At 26.7% G+C, this 15,006-nt stretch overlaps 3 protein-coding genes across 3 annotated transcripts in view; 2 read left to right on the top strand and 1 right to left on the bottom strand.

Moving 5' to 3' along the window:
* Positions 1-903: 903 nt before the first annotated feature.
* LOC108550097 (uncharacterized) lies at positions 904-1,507 on the bottom strand. Its single transcript, XM_017903732.1, has one exon. The coding sequence runs from the start codon at positions 1,489-1,491 to the stop codon at positions 1,003-1,005; it is 489 nt and encodes a 162-aa protein (XP_017759221.1). The 5' UTR covers positions 1,492-1,507; the 3' UTR covers positions 904-1,002.
* Positions 1,508-1,739: 232 nt separating this feature from the next.
* On the top strand, positions 1,740-11,492 carry LOC108550060 (protein msta). Its single transcript, XM_017903659.1, has 9 exons — positions 1,740-1,818; positions 2,575-2,759; positions 5,351-5,605; positions 6,061-6,297; positions 6,929-7,082; positions 7,234-7,390; positions 8,885-9,237; positions 10,361-10,461; positions 11,352-11,492. The coding sequence occupies exons 2-9, from the start codon at positions 2,619-2,621 to the stop codon at positions 11,490-11,492; spliced, it is 1,539 nt and encodes a 512-aa protein (XP_017759148.1). The 5' UTR covers positions 1,740-1,818; positions 2,575-2,618.
* A 1,660-nt stretch (positions 11,493-13,152) lies between these two features.
* Positions 13,153-15,006, top strand: part of LOC108550077 (GDP-D-glucose phosphorylase 1) — a 4,976-nt gene continuing 3,122 nt past the window's right edge. The window contains exons 1-3 of the mRNA XM_017903682.1: positions 13,153-13,335; positions 13,840-14,117; positions 14,764-14,866. Of these exons, the coding sequence (XP_017759171.1) occupies positions 13,153-13,335; positions 13,840-14,117; positions 14,764-14,866 (564 nt within the window). The remainder of the gene's footprint in view (positions 13,336-13,839; positions 14,118-14,763; positions 14,867-15,006) is intronic.

Raw genomic sequence — 15,006 nt, forward strand, 5'->3', positions numbered from 1 at the left:
GTTTGATTATAGATAAACTTTAATTACTCTAATTATTTATTTAACTGTTCATTTGATTTCGTCTCTTACAAGTGGAGACATTCGATATTATGGAGGATTAACACTAGATTTACGGAACCAATCAATTATACGATGGTAACAGATTTAGTTAACTTATATTAAGACTGTTAATATAATATATAATTGTTTTTAAATTAAACTAATCGTTAAAAAAATGGCACGTGGTTTCCTTTACCTGTCAATTTGACAAGTGTCCTTAGAAATAGGTATACAGATAGCGTCCGTAAACCTAGTGTTAAAGAAATATATTACAATATCTTTATAACTTTAATTTATGAGAAGGTTTAGAAAAAAAACAATTGGAAACTTTTATTCAATTTTGTAAAAATTAAATGGATTAAGCCACAAGTTAACATTTCTTATGTAATATAACATATTAAAAAATTAGTTGCTGAAAATTGTATAAATCAATAGTGTGCATTATTTTTAGGGCATAAAATTGTAGTAGAGAAGGTAAGTTTTACATTTTCAAAATTATATTCATTTCTTTTTTCCTTAAATGAATTATTTATTTATTTTAGTAATAGTAATTTTCTCATGACTATGTTACTCTTATATACTATAGATACATCATTAAACATTATGACAGAAAAATATATTTTATTCTGTATTTGTATTGTTTGTAACGTTTATTACAAAACAATTTTTAATATCTGCATTATTAAAATTTCGTTGTTTTATTTACAGATATTTATATGTTAACACGTTTCGTCCCGCGTAACCCGTACTTGGGTTACGGGCATGCTTCCGTGGGGCCAGCGTAACCCATATATGGGTTACGCTTTTCTTGTTCAAGTTAAATAAGATTTTCAGTTGCATTTTGAAAACAAATTTAATGGAACAAGTTCTGAAGTATAAATATAGAATATACAACATAAAAATATAAAAAATACACAAATTACACTCTACTTTTTATTAATTTATATAGGATAACATATTACATTATACTATGTCGCATGATATTCGTTGAAACAGTCCAAGCACACCAAGTCGTCCCCTCCACGGAACCATTGTCTCGTCGACAACAATTTCTTTGCCTGGTGAAAAAACCTTCTGATAATTAACCATCAATATGTCTACAAGTGGTAAAACTTTTCCAAGTTTGTTATTTTGTACTATTGTTTCATTATTAGCAAAATGCAAGTTTGATAGCAGTAATTCAAAACGATTGCGGGACATTGTGCTGCGCGGCAATGAAAAATTGTATATCCATTGGATATTGTCCAATGAATCATTAGCTGTGTTCAATTTCTCTTCTTCGTCTAAAACCAGTTCTTCTAGTAATTCTTCAATATCTTCACTTGCATATGATTCATCAGTATCCGAGCCTGAACACGACGAAATTCTATTTCTAACTTTTCTTCTAAAACTCACAACGTTTTCATCACTACTCTCACTTTCAGTTGTACTTTCACGCCGTCCAATGAACATTTTGGGGATAAAAAATTACTGATGTGCGTTTCAGAAAAAGTATGCTTCTCAACTGAATGATCTAGGATACCTGCAGTGAGATCCCTTACAGATCTGGAAAGCGATAAGCGTTTCAAAATCCAAAATAAACTACTTACCAATAAGATTATTTCGGAACAAAACAATGTATCAATTTCATAGGTCGATGGCACTGTAAATGTAGATAATTGACAATGCAGGGACCTACTCGAGTTACATTATTGGTATTCCCGCATATCTCTCCGCTACCGTTCTAGTGCGCCGACAGTGAAACTTGGGCCGGCAGGAAACTCAACGGAATCACGCTTGGTACGGAACGTGTTAATTATTATACTTGGTATTAATAGAAATCGATAAGATTGAAAAGTAATAAATAAATTAATAGAATAAATTAATAGAATCAAAAAATTATAAGAAATAATACACATTCATGAAATTGAGAAATAATAAAGACTAGTAAAATGAAACAAATTCAATCAAAATTAAAAACTAATACGTAAGTAAAAATTAAAAAATTAGAAAATGAAAATATACTGTAAGTTTTAATTACAGTAATACTTTATATATACGTACATAGTATATATAATTTAGTCAAATTGTTCTAAAAATAAAATACCTCTTACTTCTTTATGTGATAATAGTTAAAAATAAGTTATAATGAATTAGTTATGTAAAAATTGTTCTACTTATTGTAGCAAAATTTGATCTCTCAATCACCATAAGTTTCAAATAAATATTGCTATAGGAAATTCATGAACAAGTACACTAATATACGCTCTTTGTAAACTTAATTTGAAATTTGTATATAACCTATAAACTAAATACACATATGGCAAAAATTCTTGATCTGTACTACGATACATTTTCATCTTGATGAAGAAATCGAATGCTATCAAACAATGGGGTAAAAAGCAAAAGAACGCATTAGCCAATGTACCAACATTAGCGTATGTTTAATAGCACTTGTAATTTAACTAACGATTTAAATCTTACTCTAAATTCAAAGACATAAAATGAAGTAACATAATATTGTAATAAAATTACTTTCGTTATAACCTATTTCAGTGATGTGTGAAATTTGATACATAAGACTATCGGAAACTTTAGTAATGGAATCTCAAACTACTTGTGCCATTTGTGGGAAAGATTCAACTCACAAGTGTAGTGCCTGTGGAGACGTATATTACTGCAGCAAGCAACACCAAAGACAAGACTGGAAGAAACATGCAAAATTTTGTAAAGCCTATAAGGTTAGCAGTTCTTTTATAGTAATCATCGCTAAATAAATGTATTGTTAAAAAAGTTATATCTTATTTAAGATATAAAATACTAACAGTAAAATATTATAAATAGGTATTATTGTTATTTCTCATGTTACTAAATTAACAAAAATAATAATATTAAACTATTAAAAGCTAGTTAGTACCAATTTAAACTCTTATTAAATATAGAAGGGATTACCTATGAACAAATATTAATCACTTTTAAATTCAGCATACGAATGGTAACATTATTTATTATTTTATAAAATTGTATTATTATTTGTAGTAAACATTGGCACCAATATATAATATTTTTACAAAATGTTTTATGATATTCAGTTGAATGTCTGGTTAGACTATGAGCTAAAAATATTCTACAAATGTTCTTTCAAAGTGTAATATTACGTATGTACTATGAAAGTATAAATGGATTTTCTATCTTTATCTCACAAGCATGGTGGCATTGTTATTTTTTTCAGTCTTAAATTTCTTTATGATCTAAACAAATCTTTTTTTCTGGATCAAAAATTTCACTTGATTATTTGGATTTTGTGTATATATTATTTTATATTATTTTAAATTGCATATTCATTGGATTATTCTTTTATTATAGATAAACTTTCTAATGTAATTGGTTTACAAATTAATATTTCAATAAGACATGAAATATCACTTTGTAGATGAAAAAGTGAAATCTGAAACGTGCTATCATAAAAATAATCTTATTTGTTTGTCTAAAAAACAGAATTAAAAGGGGTAAACTACATAATGTGATTACCTCTGTTCTTTTTATTAGTAATAACTTGATCTATATTTGTTTATTATTAATAATGCTACGGTATTACATTTCTTCTATATCACCCTTAAAATAAATTTTCAAAAACATTTTTCCTTTTTTCTACAGGGTGTTCTAAATCGAGCATTATATACTATTTTTCCAGAAACTAATGAAAATATTAACTTCATTTTTCTTTTATTTAAGTAGTATACAAGGGCTGATGTTTCAGTGAGTTAACAATTTTTTTCTGATAATAGTTAAGAGGAAAAGAGGGGCTGCGTAATTTTTCAATATGGAAGTTAGTATTAATTTTTAATTATTCAGATAATTCTTACTGAACTAAATAAAAATTTCCAATCAAATAATTAGATTAAAAAATAAATTAAATGTCAATTAGAAATTACAAATTTCAGTAAATAAATAAATTAAAACATTTAGGATGTTTCCTTTTGTACCCTCATAGTCAATTTAAGATTTTTTCTATAATTTGTTTAGAAATTCGTTGATTTTCCAGTAATTCGCTGATGGGTCATTATAGTTTTTGGTCGAGACCCTCGATTTAAATTATTCCAAATCTAATTTTCATGTAATGTATATTATTAAAAAACAAAGTTTCCACTATAATCTTGTTAATCAGTTTGAATAATACAGAAAATATCTTTCCCCTTATGTAAAATCAAGATTTTTAATTTCCGATATATCTCGTTGAACATCTTATATACACATAAATATAAGTAACGATGGTTTTAGGAAATAACGATCTGTTCTTTTGTGGAAATAATTTTCCAAATTATTGAGAATTTCGTTACAATTTCCTTTTCTGTTCGTTTCGGTCGGCGTTTATATTTTCGCACGGTCGCAAAATGGGAGAGCAGGCTAATGACTATTGCGATAAGGTGATGACCTAATTCGGGTGATTGACTTGTCAGGAATTCTTTGGTTTAAAAAGTTACTGTCAGTGGTCCAGTTTGTTTATTTTCCGGGCACGGGAGTAAGTGAGAGCATAGACGAAATAAAAGCGACAAGGGAATAACAGAGAGGAGTCTATACGCAATGCGAATTAAGCGCTATACTGTAATATAATAAACGACTATGGTCTGCTGGTTGCTAATCTTACACTAACTCTATACGGTTCTGCCGCTATATATATGCAAGGTATCCCAGCAACGGTAGTACCACCACAAAGGAGACGATTCTACATGCAGAAACAAATCGAAAAAAAAGAATAAAATTTTTTTATTCGAAGCTTCGTTGTCGAGAAAATCCATTTCGAATATTCACCGAGTACGCGTGCACTTAACTTTGGCTAAGGCGGATGGATATCAGTAGCATCAGTATATCAGCTTGGTGGGTATTCAAAGTCGATGTTTTTGACAACGAGGCCTCAAATGAAAAAATGTTATTCTTTATTTTCCGTTTATTCTCCCATCTAGAATTACCCCCTCCTCAGCTGTACACCACCGATACTAATGTCTAGATGGTCCATAATCCAGCCAATGCTAAGTGCACGTGTATTCGGTGAATATTCAAAGTCGATTTTCTTGAATGGAAAAATTGTATTCTTCATTTTCGATTTGTTTTTTCATGTAGAATTATCTCCTTCCCGGTTATATTATCATTGGGCACCCTGTATATAAATAACTATAATTTACTATCAATTTTTTTATAATTTAGTAGAAAATATTTAAACCATTCTATATATTGTATAAATTATTATTTTAATTTTATATCAATAACACTAATAACAATAATACTAATAATAAAAAGAAATTCACAATTGATTGCATATGTTACTTTGAAGTTAGCAGAAGATTCTGTATTGGGCCGCCATTACATAGCCACAAGAAATATAAAAGTTGGAGAAGTTATCCTGAAGGATGATGAACCTCTGCTAAAAGGTCCTGTGCACAATTGTGTTCCTGTATGCCTTGAATGTTACACTGAATTGCACGAGAGCACTGCAGTACCTTGTACAAAATGTGGCTGGCCACTTTGTCAGAATTGTGAGGAACATGGATTGGAATGTAATTTTTCTTCTTCTCGCAAAGACTGTAAGGTAATTATTACCACGTTCATATAACCACATTCATGTCTTATCAAAATATAGAAAACACTTTTTTAGTACACTTAGACATTTGAAGTAAACAAAAATTTTATTTTTATTTTCTTGATTACTAGAAATTTATAACTTATAATAAATGTTACTTACTTACTTATTTATAAGTTTGTAAATTTTAAATCTTTTATCTAAGGCTTCCTACCTACATACAAAATATCTGTCGAAAAACGAAGTCACAAAAAAAAGTTTGTCATTAAATTTAGGAATTTTGTTATAAACAGTAATTAAATGTTATTTATCGTTTAAAAGCTCCGACTGGATTTTAGTTAATGGTTATTTCTGCCAACCACCTTTATCCGTGAATCCATGACAAATATTTAGGTATTAACAATGGAGATTTATAAAGATGTCAAATTATCAAAATTCACTTAGTCAAGTACGTAATATTACAGGTATCTATAAGTGAATTTGGCTATCCACATCCAAGTTATCAATGTATAAGTATCATAAGAGCGTTATCATTGAGGGACACTAATCCGGAGTCTTATAAAAAATTATTATCCCTCGAAAGTCATTGCAGTCAAATAACATCCAAAGAATCATTAAACACCGTTCGTTTTATCAAAAGATTTTTTAAAACAGATGACATAATGGAAGAAGAAATTATAAATATCATGGGCATCTTGCAGGTAGAAATTTAGTAAATTAATATTTTATAATTTCGTTCTACATATTAAAATGGATAAAAATCAAATGTCTTTGATAGATATTACCAAAGAGTATATTTGAATGACACAAGTAATCATTTTTAAATAAATATTGTGAGTACCTCACAAGAAGTTACTCCACCTAACTCGAACTTTAATGGTCTCGAAATCCTTACTTTTACGTTCTTGGTGGTATACAGCCAATCATAGAAGTATCTATGTATACTGTACTTCTAATTGCCGACTTAGAATGACTATTATTCTTTTACAAGTTTTAAAATTCTTACCAAAGGAAATAAGTCTCCCATTAATTAATCTTTTTACGAGTACGCATTTCGGTAGTCTTAAAACGACTTTTCATTTAATTCACTAGCGCCACCACGGCTCATATCTACGATAAATGTTTATCGTAAATATCGTATATATTGTTGAATTACTTTCTAATCTTATTAATATGATCTTGGAATCTTCTTCTTGCTATTTTGAATTAGTTTTATAATAAAAATAAACATCAAAAAGGTATGGACACATTATTAAATTTATTTTGTCTGTTAGACAATCAAGAAGTGAGAAATATAAATAACAGAACAAATCAAGAACAAATAAATTGTAGGTCAATGGACACGAAGTTCCACTCACTGAACCACCACATTTAGCAGTTTATGAACTGGCATCATTACTGGAACATAACTGTAGAGCAAATTGTTCAAAAAGTTTTACTATCATAGGGGGACTGATCATTCATGCTGCAGTACCTATTGCAAAAGGTACATATCTATACTTCCATAAATATTCATCGCACACTTTTCATCGAATATAATTAATGCTGAATATAAAATAATATGTTGAACCTAATTTATTAGATATCGCTTCAAATAAAATTCAGATAGTATTAAATAAAAAAAAAAAATATTTTAGGAGACCACATTTCTATATGTTATACGGATTCATTATGGGGTACTGCAAATAGAAGACATCACCTTTTCGAAACAAAATTTTTTGAATGTACTTGTGATCGATGTAAGGATCCAACGGAATTTGACACTATGTTTAACGCTCTAAAATGCAAAGAAATGTAAGTTAAAATAAGAAAATAACTTTCTTTATATACAACATTTTCTCCATTTTAAATATAACAAAATATTGATAGAACTAATAAAATTCTAAGGAGAACATAATGATCGTGTAACGATTGTTTCTGCGTGATGGAGATATAGGAAAAATTTCAAAGTATTTTGAATATGAAATGTTTCATAGGACATTCTATATTTCATTTTATCTATTATAGCTTGTAATTGATTAACTCTTTGCATTCGAGAGGCGATCTACAGTCACTGTTTAATAAATTTTGGAGATCGATATTAATTAATATCTCAAATTTAAGGTAATGTAACAATGTGTGAGGTGTCGAAATCAAATAATTCTACGTGCTAATTATTATACGATTTTTTATTTACTGGCGAAAAAAATATCGTCAGCTTTATAGCAGAGAATCTTTGAATTTCTACTCTTTTCTAGACAAAAGATCGTCAAGTGCAAAGAGTTAATACGAGTTGGAAATTATTGTAGACATTAGCATTAAATGTAGCGACTTATTGGCAACCATCTACCTAAAGAGTATTGTTAGCATGATTTATGGATGCGTTTACAAAGAAAAGCACTATCCTTTAATTCCATGTTTGCATTTATCAGGATACATTTGTCGAGAAAAATTAACACCCTTTTATTTTTATTGGCTATAATATAAATGTATGAAAAATAAAATTGTTTTGGAAAAGTTTTCGAAAGATATGAGATAGTTTATCTTCTAATGTGACAATTAAGTGTTTGAAGAGATAAACATGAAGAAAATCTTACATTAATAGCAAGTTTTCGTAGAATTCGATTTAGGTACCACCACTCTTCGTTCAGGAAAAGACAGATTAAAATCTTATTCGTGCTCTCGACAATTTCATTCCAATTTCCCAAGACTTAAAAATTATTAATACATCTTGCGCAGGAAGCGACTAAAGTCGTTTTGCACGGATTATTATTATCGATAGGCTTTTGTAGCGTTTTTACAATAAAATCGGATACACATGAGTGTTAATTGTACTTCATAGCTAGGAACGTTTATTTAGCCCGCTATGCGGTGAGAGTTTGGCGGCAAAGTACCCGCGCAAGATGTGTTAATAATAACTACGAGGATTATCAGATAACTGTGATTGTATATACATAATTATATGTAAATATACATGTACTGTGCATTCGAGAAAAGAAGGTGATTCAAGGCGATCTACCGATGATCTTCGTCACCGTTTTCGGCCAATAACGGTCACTGTCTATGATCAAGGGTGTGTCAGCGGAGTTACTCAACCGTGAAGATTTAAACGCGCAGTGCCTTCTTTTCTCGAACGCACAGTACATACTGAATTTTAACACTATAAACTTTGTCAATAACTTTAAATTAAACTACTAAAAAATTAGTTATATGCCATGAAAAATTAAAATACAGCTTGTTTTTTAGTATCATATAGTAATTATTTTACAACTCATAGAAGAATAAGATTATTTATTTACTTATTTACAGGAATTGTTCAGGATATATATTACCAAAAACTTTCCTTGAACAGGAACAAGATTACATATGCAAAACTTGTGAATCAAATGTTCCCTATGTAAAGGTAGAAAAGACGTTAGAAGACATTGGTATATGTCTTTCAAGCATAACAAAAAATGACATTGCTGCATGTAAAAAATTTCTAGACAGTTATAAAGATATTCTACACTCAAATCACTATTATAATATCGACGTGATAGTTGCCCTGGCTCAGTTGATTGGTCATCAAACTGGAGGATTGACAGTGGTCCGAGAAGATCTTCTCACTGAGAAAATAGAATTATGCAGAAAGCTCAATAAATTACTCACGTTACTCGTTCCTGGTATTTGAAACATGATAAACTTTATTTGAATGATTATGACCATGTATTGTACGTTGCTGGTAAGTTACACTAGGTTACAAAAATATTCGGTCACCGATATAGATTCAATTATTATGCTCTCTATCTTAAGTGAACAAAGAACAGAAAAATATATTGCAAGAGTGTCAGTGTTTCCGAGTTATTTTAAAGAGAAATGATAGTATGAGCATCGGTCAACTGAGACTCTTCCGAGCGACTACTCGGACTTGATCTTGTAAAAAACTCAATTTGGTTGATTTATCAGAGAGAATGGTTCAACCTCGACGTCGCAGATGGGGCACAAAACCGAAGGTATCTCTAAACCGAATTTCGATCTGAAGAAATTCTGAGAATTAGAAGGTTCTCAGATACATCGTCTGATAGCGGAGGAATAGGAATATAAACAGACTTTGAAACGCTTTATCGCCAAGAGAGGAATATGCAAAAATATTAATTCATAGTGCCATTCATCAATATTTTTTTTTTATCGTATATTAAATAATTAGTATTGATCCTATGCCTACATTAGAACTTTATCACTTTATCCCACTCAATCTTGATGTATCTTATTGTCTTCTCTTTATTATGTCATATTATATCATTATCTGATTTGTAGAAATACTTTCAACCAATAATAGCAATTTGTGTGCTCCATCTTTACAATTGTGTTAGAGAAAATAGGTCTATTACACTAAGGTCAATCAGGCCTCTATTACATCCACCTGCTAACTTACCAACAACACACAATTGTATATTTGTATTTAATTGTATGTACAATCACATTTTTTTCATACATTCACGATTCCATATTTTGTGGACATGATTTAAATGAACAGAATTAAATACCAGAACTAATTTTATAATGAAATGCAGAAAATGTATTTTTATAATACTGTATAATATTTTTAAATGACTAACTGATTCTAATATCTTCTTTACTATGCGATGTGTGAGTAATCGACTAATGCAACTCATTTATTAAAAAAAAAAAATACTATTATAGAATTACACTCTTAAACCATGAGTTTAAATACATTTATTGTATACATAGTTAGTCAGTAAATACCCAATATTTCATAAACTAATTTATGCCACTTTGTTTCAGCTGAGAATCGAATTCGAGGTCTGATTCTTTTTGATTTATATGCAGCACTGGTAGAATTTAACAAAAGGCATACAACTGAAGCTACATCGATGCTATTATTGGTAAAATGAGATAGTGAACTTAACATATATTTAAGTAACATAGCAAGATATAATATGCAATATAACATGACATAATGTGACACAGATATATCATTCAAGCAAATTACATTTTTATTAAAATATATTATTCAAGTAATGTAATATAACAAAAAGTACCACCAAAGTAACAACAGTAGAATAATGTTATTAATTCACTATATATAAATTATTATCTAAAATTATGTAGTTTAATACTAATTAGTCTAATGTTAATAGTTTAATGCTAAGAACCTAAGAAATATGACATATGTAATGTGGAAATCATGATCAAGCATTTTCTAATCAATTGTTAGATATACTTAAACCAAAGAAAACAAAACATCACAAACAAAAATGTTCAATAACCATTGCATAAAAAGGAAGCTATTAAATCCTTTATGAAATTTCTAAGGGACATTAAATTAATTCATGAAATATGGTCCAAACAATTAACACAATTTATACTATATTGTAATTGTATAAACTGTACAACTTATCTATTCTTATAGTCACTAATAACCCACTAAGGTAGATGTGATATTAAATAAATTTTTTTTTAAGTTAATGAATATGATCTATTGAATAATTAGAGCTTACACTGTTATTATATTTGTGTTCCATACATAATTTAAAAAAACAAAAAAGCATTCCAATTGTTCATCATATTACTCATTTTAAATAATATTTTAAATACTACAAGACATTATTTAATACATTTGTCACATAAGCAATACATTTATATATCAACTTTTCAATTTTTAAGGTCTCTTTTAATTTGGCAACTTATTGTTAGTCATATTACAAACAAAAATATTATTATTTACTCATTGTTTACTTCATTAAATATTTTAATTTTTTATTTCTTATTTCAGCAAGAATCAAGGAAATATTTAATAGATGCCTACCAATTGCTAAAATATGAACCAACAATCTTACCAGAAGGAAAAATAGCTCGATATGTTGAGAAAATACTTTTTTCAACAAATATGCTTTTGGAGCAAATATTACAATAAATAGAAAAGTGTAAAAAATGTTTGTAATAAAATAAACATATCGAAATAAATTTACCAGAATATTTTTAATAACTATACAAAATATTATTACTATACCAAATATCTTTTAAAAAAATTGGTATACTTCTTATAGATCATACTAATTTGGTTTATATTAAATGATTTATAATAACTAGATTCAGAATTTTCTAAATAGGATATTTCTTTCTTTTTAAATTCAAACTTTCTTCTTGCCATACGACCCACATTGTATACTTAAACAATATACAGATATATTTTGTATTTCAGCTATATACAGATAATTCCAAATTTTGTTCCTAAATCACATATTATAATACACTAATCAGTAAGTTATAAAAGCTAAACATTCTGTAATGTTTATTAATAAGAATATATTATAATATAATAATAACTTAGCTTTTAATTGATGCAATATACTAGGATATAGTAATTCGGTATGATATAAATTGAAATTTATATTTTATTAACAATATAAATGACAATGTATAATAAATAAATTAACACAGATATATCATATTTGTACATATACTACTTACGCTAAATAAATTATAAATATATTGTCACATTATATTTTATAACCTCTGACACTAATGATAATTTTTTATTAATTTGTTATACTATGAAAATTTTACACATTTTGACTATCATTATATTATACTTTATTATATTATATTAATATATTGTATTTTCATAATACAATTTTTTGTTAAATATTTTATAATTTCTTAATTTCATAATTGCTTATATTCTCTTCATTTTTTCCATAAATCTTTAATGATTTATATCAAACATATAAGCTAAGACTTTGTAGTCAAAAATGTAGAGTATTACATATCAGTTATTTCATAATGTGATTAATAAATATAAGATTGTTCTGTTAAAAATCAGAACTATTGATTAACTGTAATATAAAGGCACTTGATATAAAATTAATTATTACATAAGCATTAATTCCTTGCTACTTTAAGATCTGTGTTATCTAACAATAATTAACCAAGAACTTATTTATTACATAATCTACTTTTATAAATAAACGTTGCAGAATGTATATTGTTAAAAAAATTTTAAATAATTTAATTTAATAATTGTAAGGGTAGAACGCATAAATAGATTTCTAACTTACGGTACATGCATTAAAGCAACATTCACGTAATAATGTAATAATACAATGCACTTGTATTTTCAGTCTACAATAATACAATGTCTGAGACGATGTTGAAAATTTACCTATATCATATGTTGTCTATTTTAGATGTATTTTGTCTTCACAATTTTTCAAACATAGTTTCTGAGTTCACTTAAAAGAACACATTGTTTTATTAATTATCTGAAATACTATTGTAAAAAAACTGATAGAAATAGTTAGATAAAATTCAGCGTTTTCTTATAATGGTGTCATACACAAAACTACGAATCAAAGTGAAATAATTAGTGTAAAAAACATTTTAAAGAATCTTTTCGAACCAATTTTATTACAATAAATATATTAAATATTATAAACGTTTTAATTTTTAAATAATAAATTAATGATATACTAAATATAGGCACATAAATTTAACTATTAATTTTATTAAATAGTTTAAAATAATTTACACTTAAATTAATTTTGAAATTAAATTTTATTTTTTTTGACAATATTATGTCTCATAATTCTCAAATAAATTACAATTTTACTCAAGTCGGTAAAAAAGATAAAAAATCTAGTTTTGATACTGTTTTAATTGAAAAGTGGGAAAAAGCCAAAGAAAATGGAGTGTTTCGCTATGTATTAAATATTCAAGATTCAAAAATGTTGGATGGCAAATATCACTTTTTAATCCAGGTATTATATATTTTAATATTTAAAATCTTATATTATTTAAATTTAAAAATTAAATAATTCTATTTTTAATTTAAGGATAATATAAATGATAGTATAAAAAATTAATTTAGGGATAGATAATAAAGGATTAATTCACTAAATGTTGTAAAATTATTATTTTCATAAATTTATCTATAAATGTGTAAACTTTAAAATATTATTACAAGCAGAAAAATTAATAAATAAAAAAATATAATTAGATTCACTTATTCATATCATTTACATGAAAAATTATAGGTCGTAGAGAAAGATTGTGATGTATTATATGAACTATTTTGTCTTTCAACAAAGCAAGTTTTAGATAGATGAAATTCTAGTGTACTTAAAAAATATCTTCTAAGTATTATTCAAATCTTTTTTATTGCTAATATTTTTATACGAAGAATTTAGTGTTAAATTTAATTAAATTTATAATTAAAAATTAAAAATTTAGTAATAAATGTAGAAATTTATTATTAATTTCAGTTGAATATTGATCGTGGTCAGAAAAGGAGATCTCCAGAAAATATTATATCAATGAATCAACCTTTTAATGAAAATAATTTTAACTTTACAAAACTTAAGCCAGGAGAACAAATAATAGATTTAAATAAAGATGAAGATGATATAATTGCAGTTAATGTTAGTCCATTAGAATATTGTCATTCTTTGTTATTGCCACAAAGAGATAAACAACTACCTCAAGCTATAACTAAATATAGCTTATTTAAAGCTATTGAATTGTTCTCATTAAGTTCTTCTTTGTAAGTACATTCAAATTTTGAAGTAAAAAGGAAGAGAAATTAAATGCATAATTCATAAATACATATTTTAATTGTCAATTATAGTGTTATAGAAAATTTTATTAAAGTAATCCCCTAATGAAAAGATCATTTTATAAATATGATCAGTGTATTAAAACAATATTACTTTATTAATGTATTTTGAACAAAGAAATGATTTTTATTACTGTCTCATTTTATCTGTGGAAATGTTTCTTTTAATTTTGTATTATAAAATTTCAAAAAATTTGAATTTGTGTAATGTATAATACTATAGTGTATATCACTTATTCTTCTTTTCTAATTCAGTCTTTTAATAGACTTTGTCAGTGTCAATGTTTGCTTCATATTAAGAAAATAATATACTTTTATTGCCCTACTAAAGAGTTACTGTATGTATGTATGTTTAATAAATAAGGTATTAATGTTCAAATAAGAAAGAATATGACATGTGAAATGACTTAATATTTTGTTATACTTACAGTATAATCATATTTTTAATGTAATTTAATAAATACTTAAGTGTTCTAAATAAATCTGAATTTTATTCACAAAATTTAAGAAATATTTTACATAAATAAATAAGTATATATTAAAGAATAAAGATTTAATAATATAATGTTTTCAGGTATCTCAGAGTGGTTTTTAATAGTCTTTGTGCTCATGCATCTGTGAACCACTTACACTGGCATCTATACTATTTAAATTGGAAGATGTTATTGGAATATATTGTAAATAAATTTGCATTTTTTCTTTTATGTCATAAAATGATATATCAATTTTATAGACACAAAACTATATACATACATCACATACTACACATATATAATATGCAAATTCGATAAATTAAAAAATATTTTAAAAAATATTA

This window comes from Eufriesea mexicana, unplaced genomic scaffold (genome assembly GCF_001483705.2).
Source record: "Eufriesea mexicana isolate 0111107269 unplaced genomic scaffold, ASM148370v2 scaffold2467, whole genome shotgun sequence".
NCBI lineage: Eukaryota > Metazoa > Arthropoda > Insecta > Hymenoptera > Apidae > Eufriesea > Eufriesea mexicana.

Bases quoted from the DNA above. Each gene is read 5' to 3' on its own strand.
- LOC108550060 (XM_017903659.1), top strand. From the start codon at position 2,619: ATGGAATCTCAAACTACTTGTGCCATTTGTGGGAAAGATTCAACTCAC. The intron at 9,238-10,360 runs GTATTTGAAACA...ACTTTGTTTCAG, and splicing joins ACTCACGTTACTCGTTCCTG to CTGAGAATCGAATTCGAGGT. The intron at 10,462-11,351 runs GTAAAATGAGAT...TTCTTATTTCAG, and splicing joins CTACATCGATGCTATTATTG to CAAGAATCAAGGAAATATTT.
- LOC108550097 (XM_017903732.1), bottom strand. From the start codon at position 1,491: ATGTTCATTGGACGGCGTGAAAGTACAACTGAAAGTGAGAGTAGTGAT.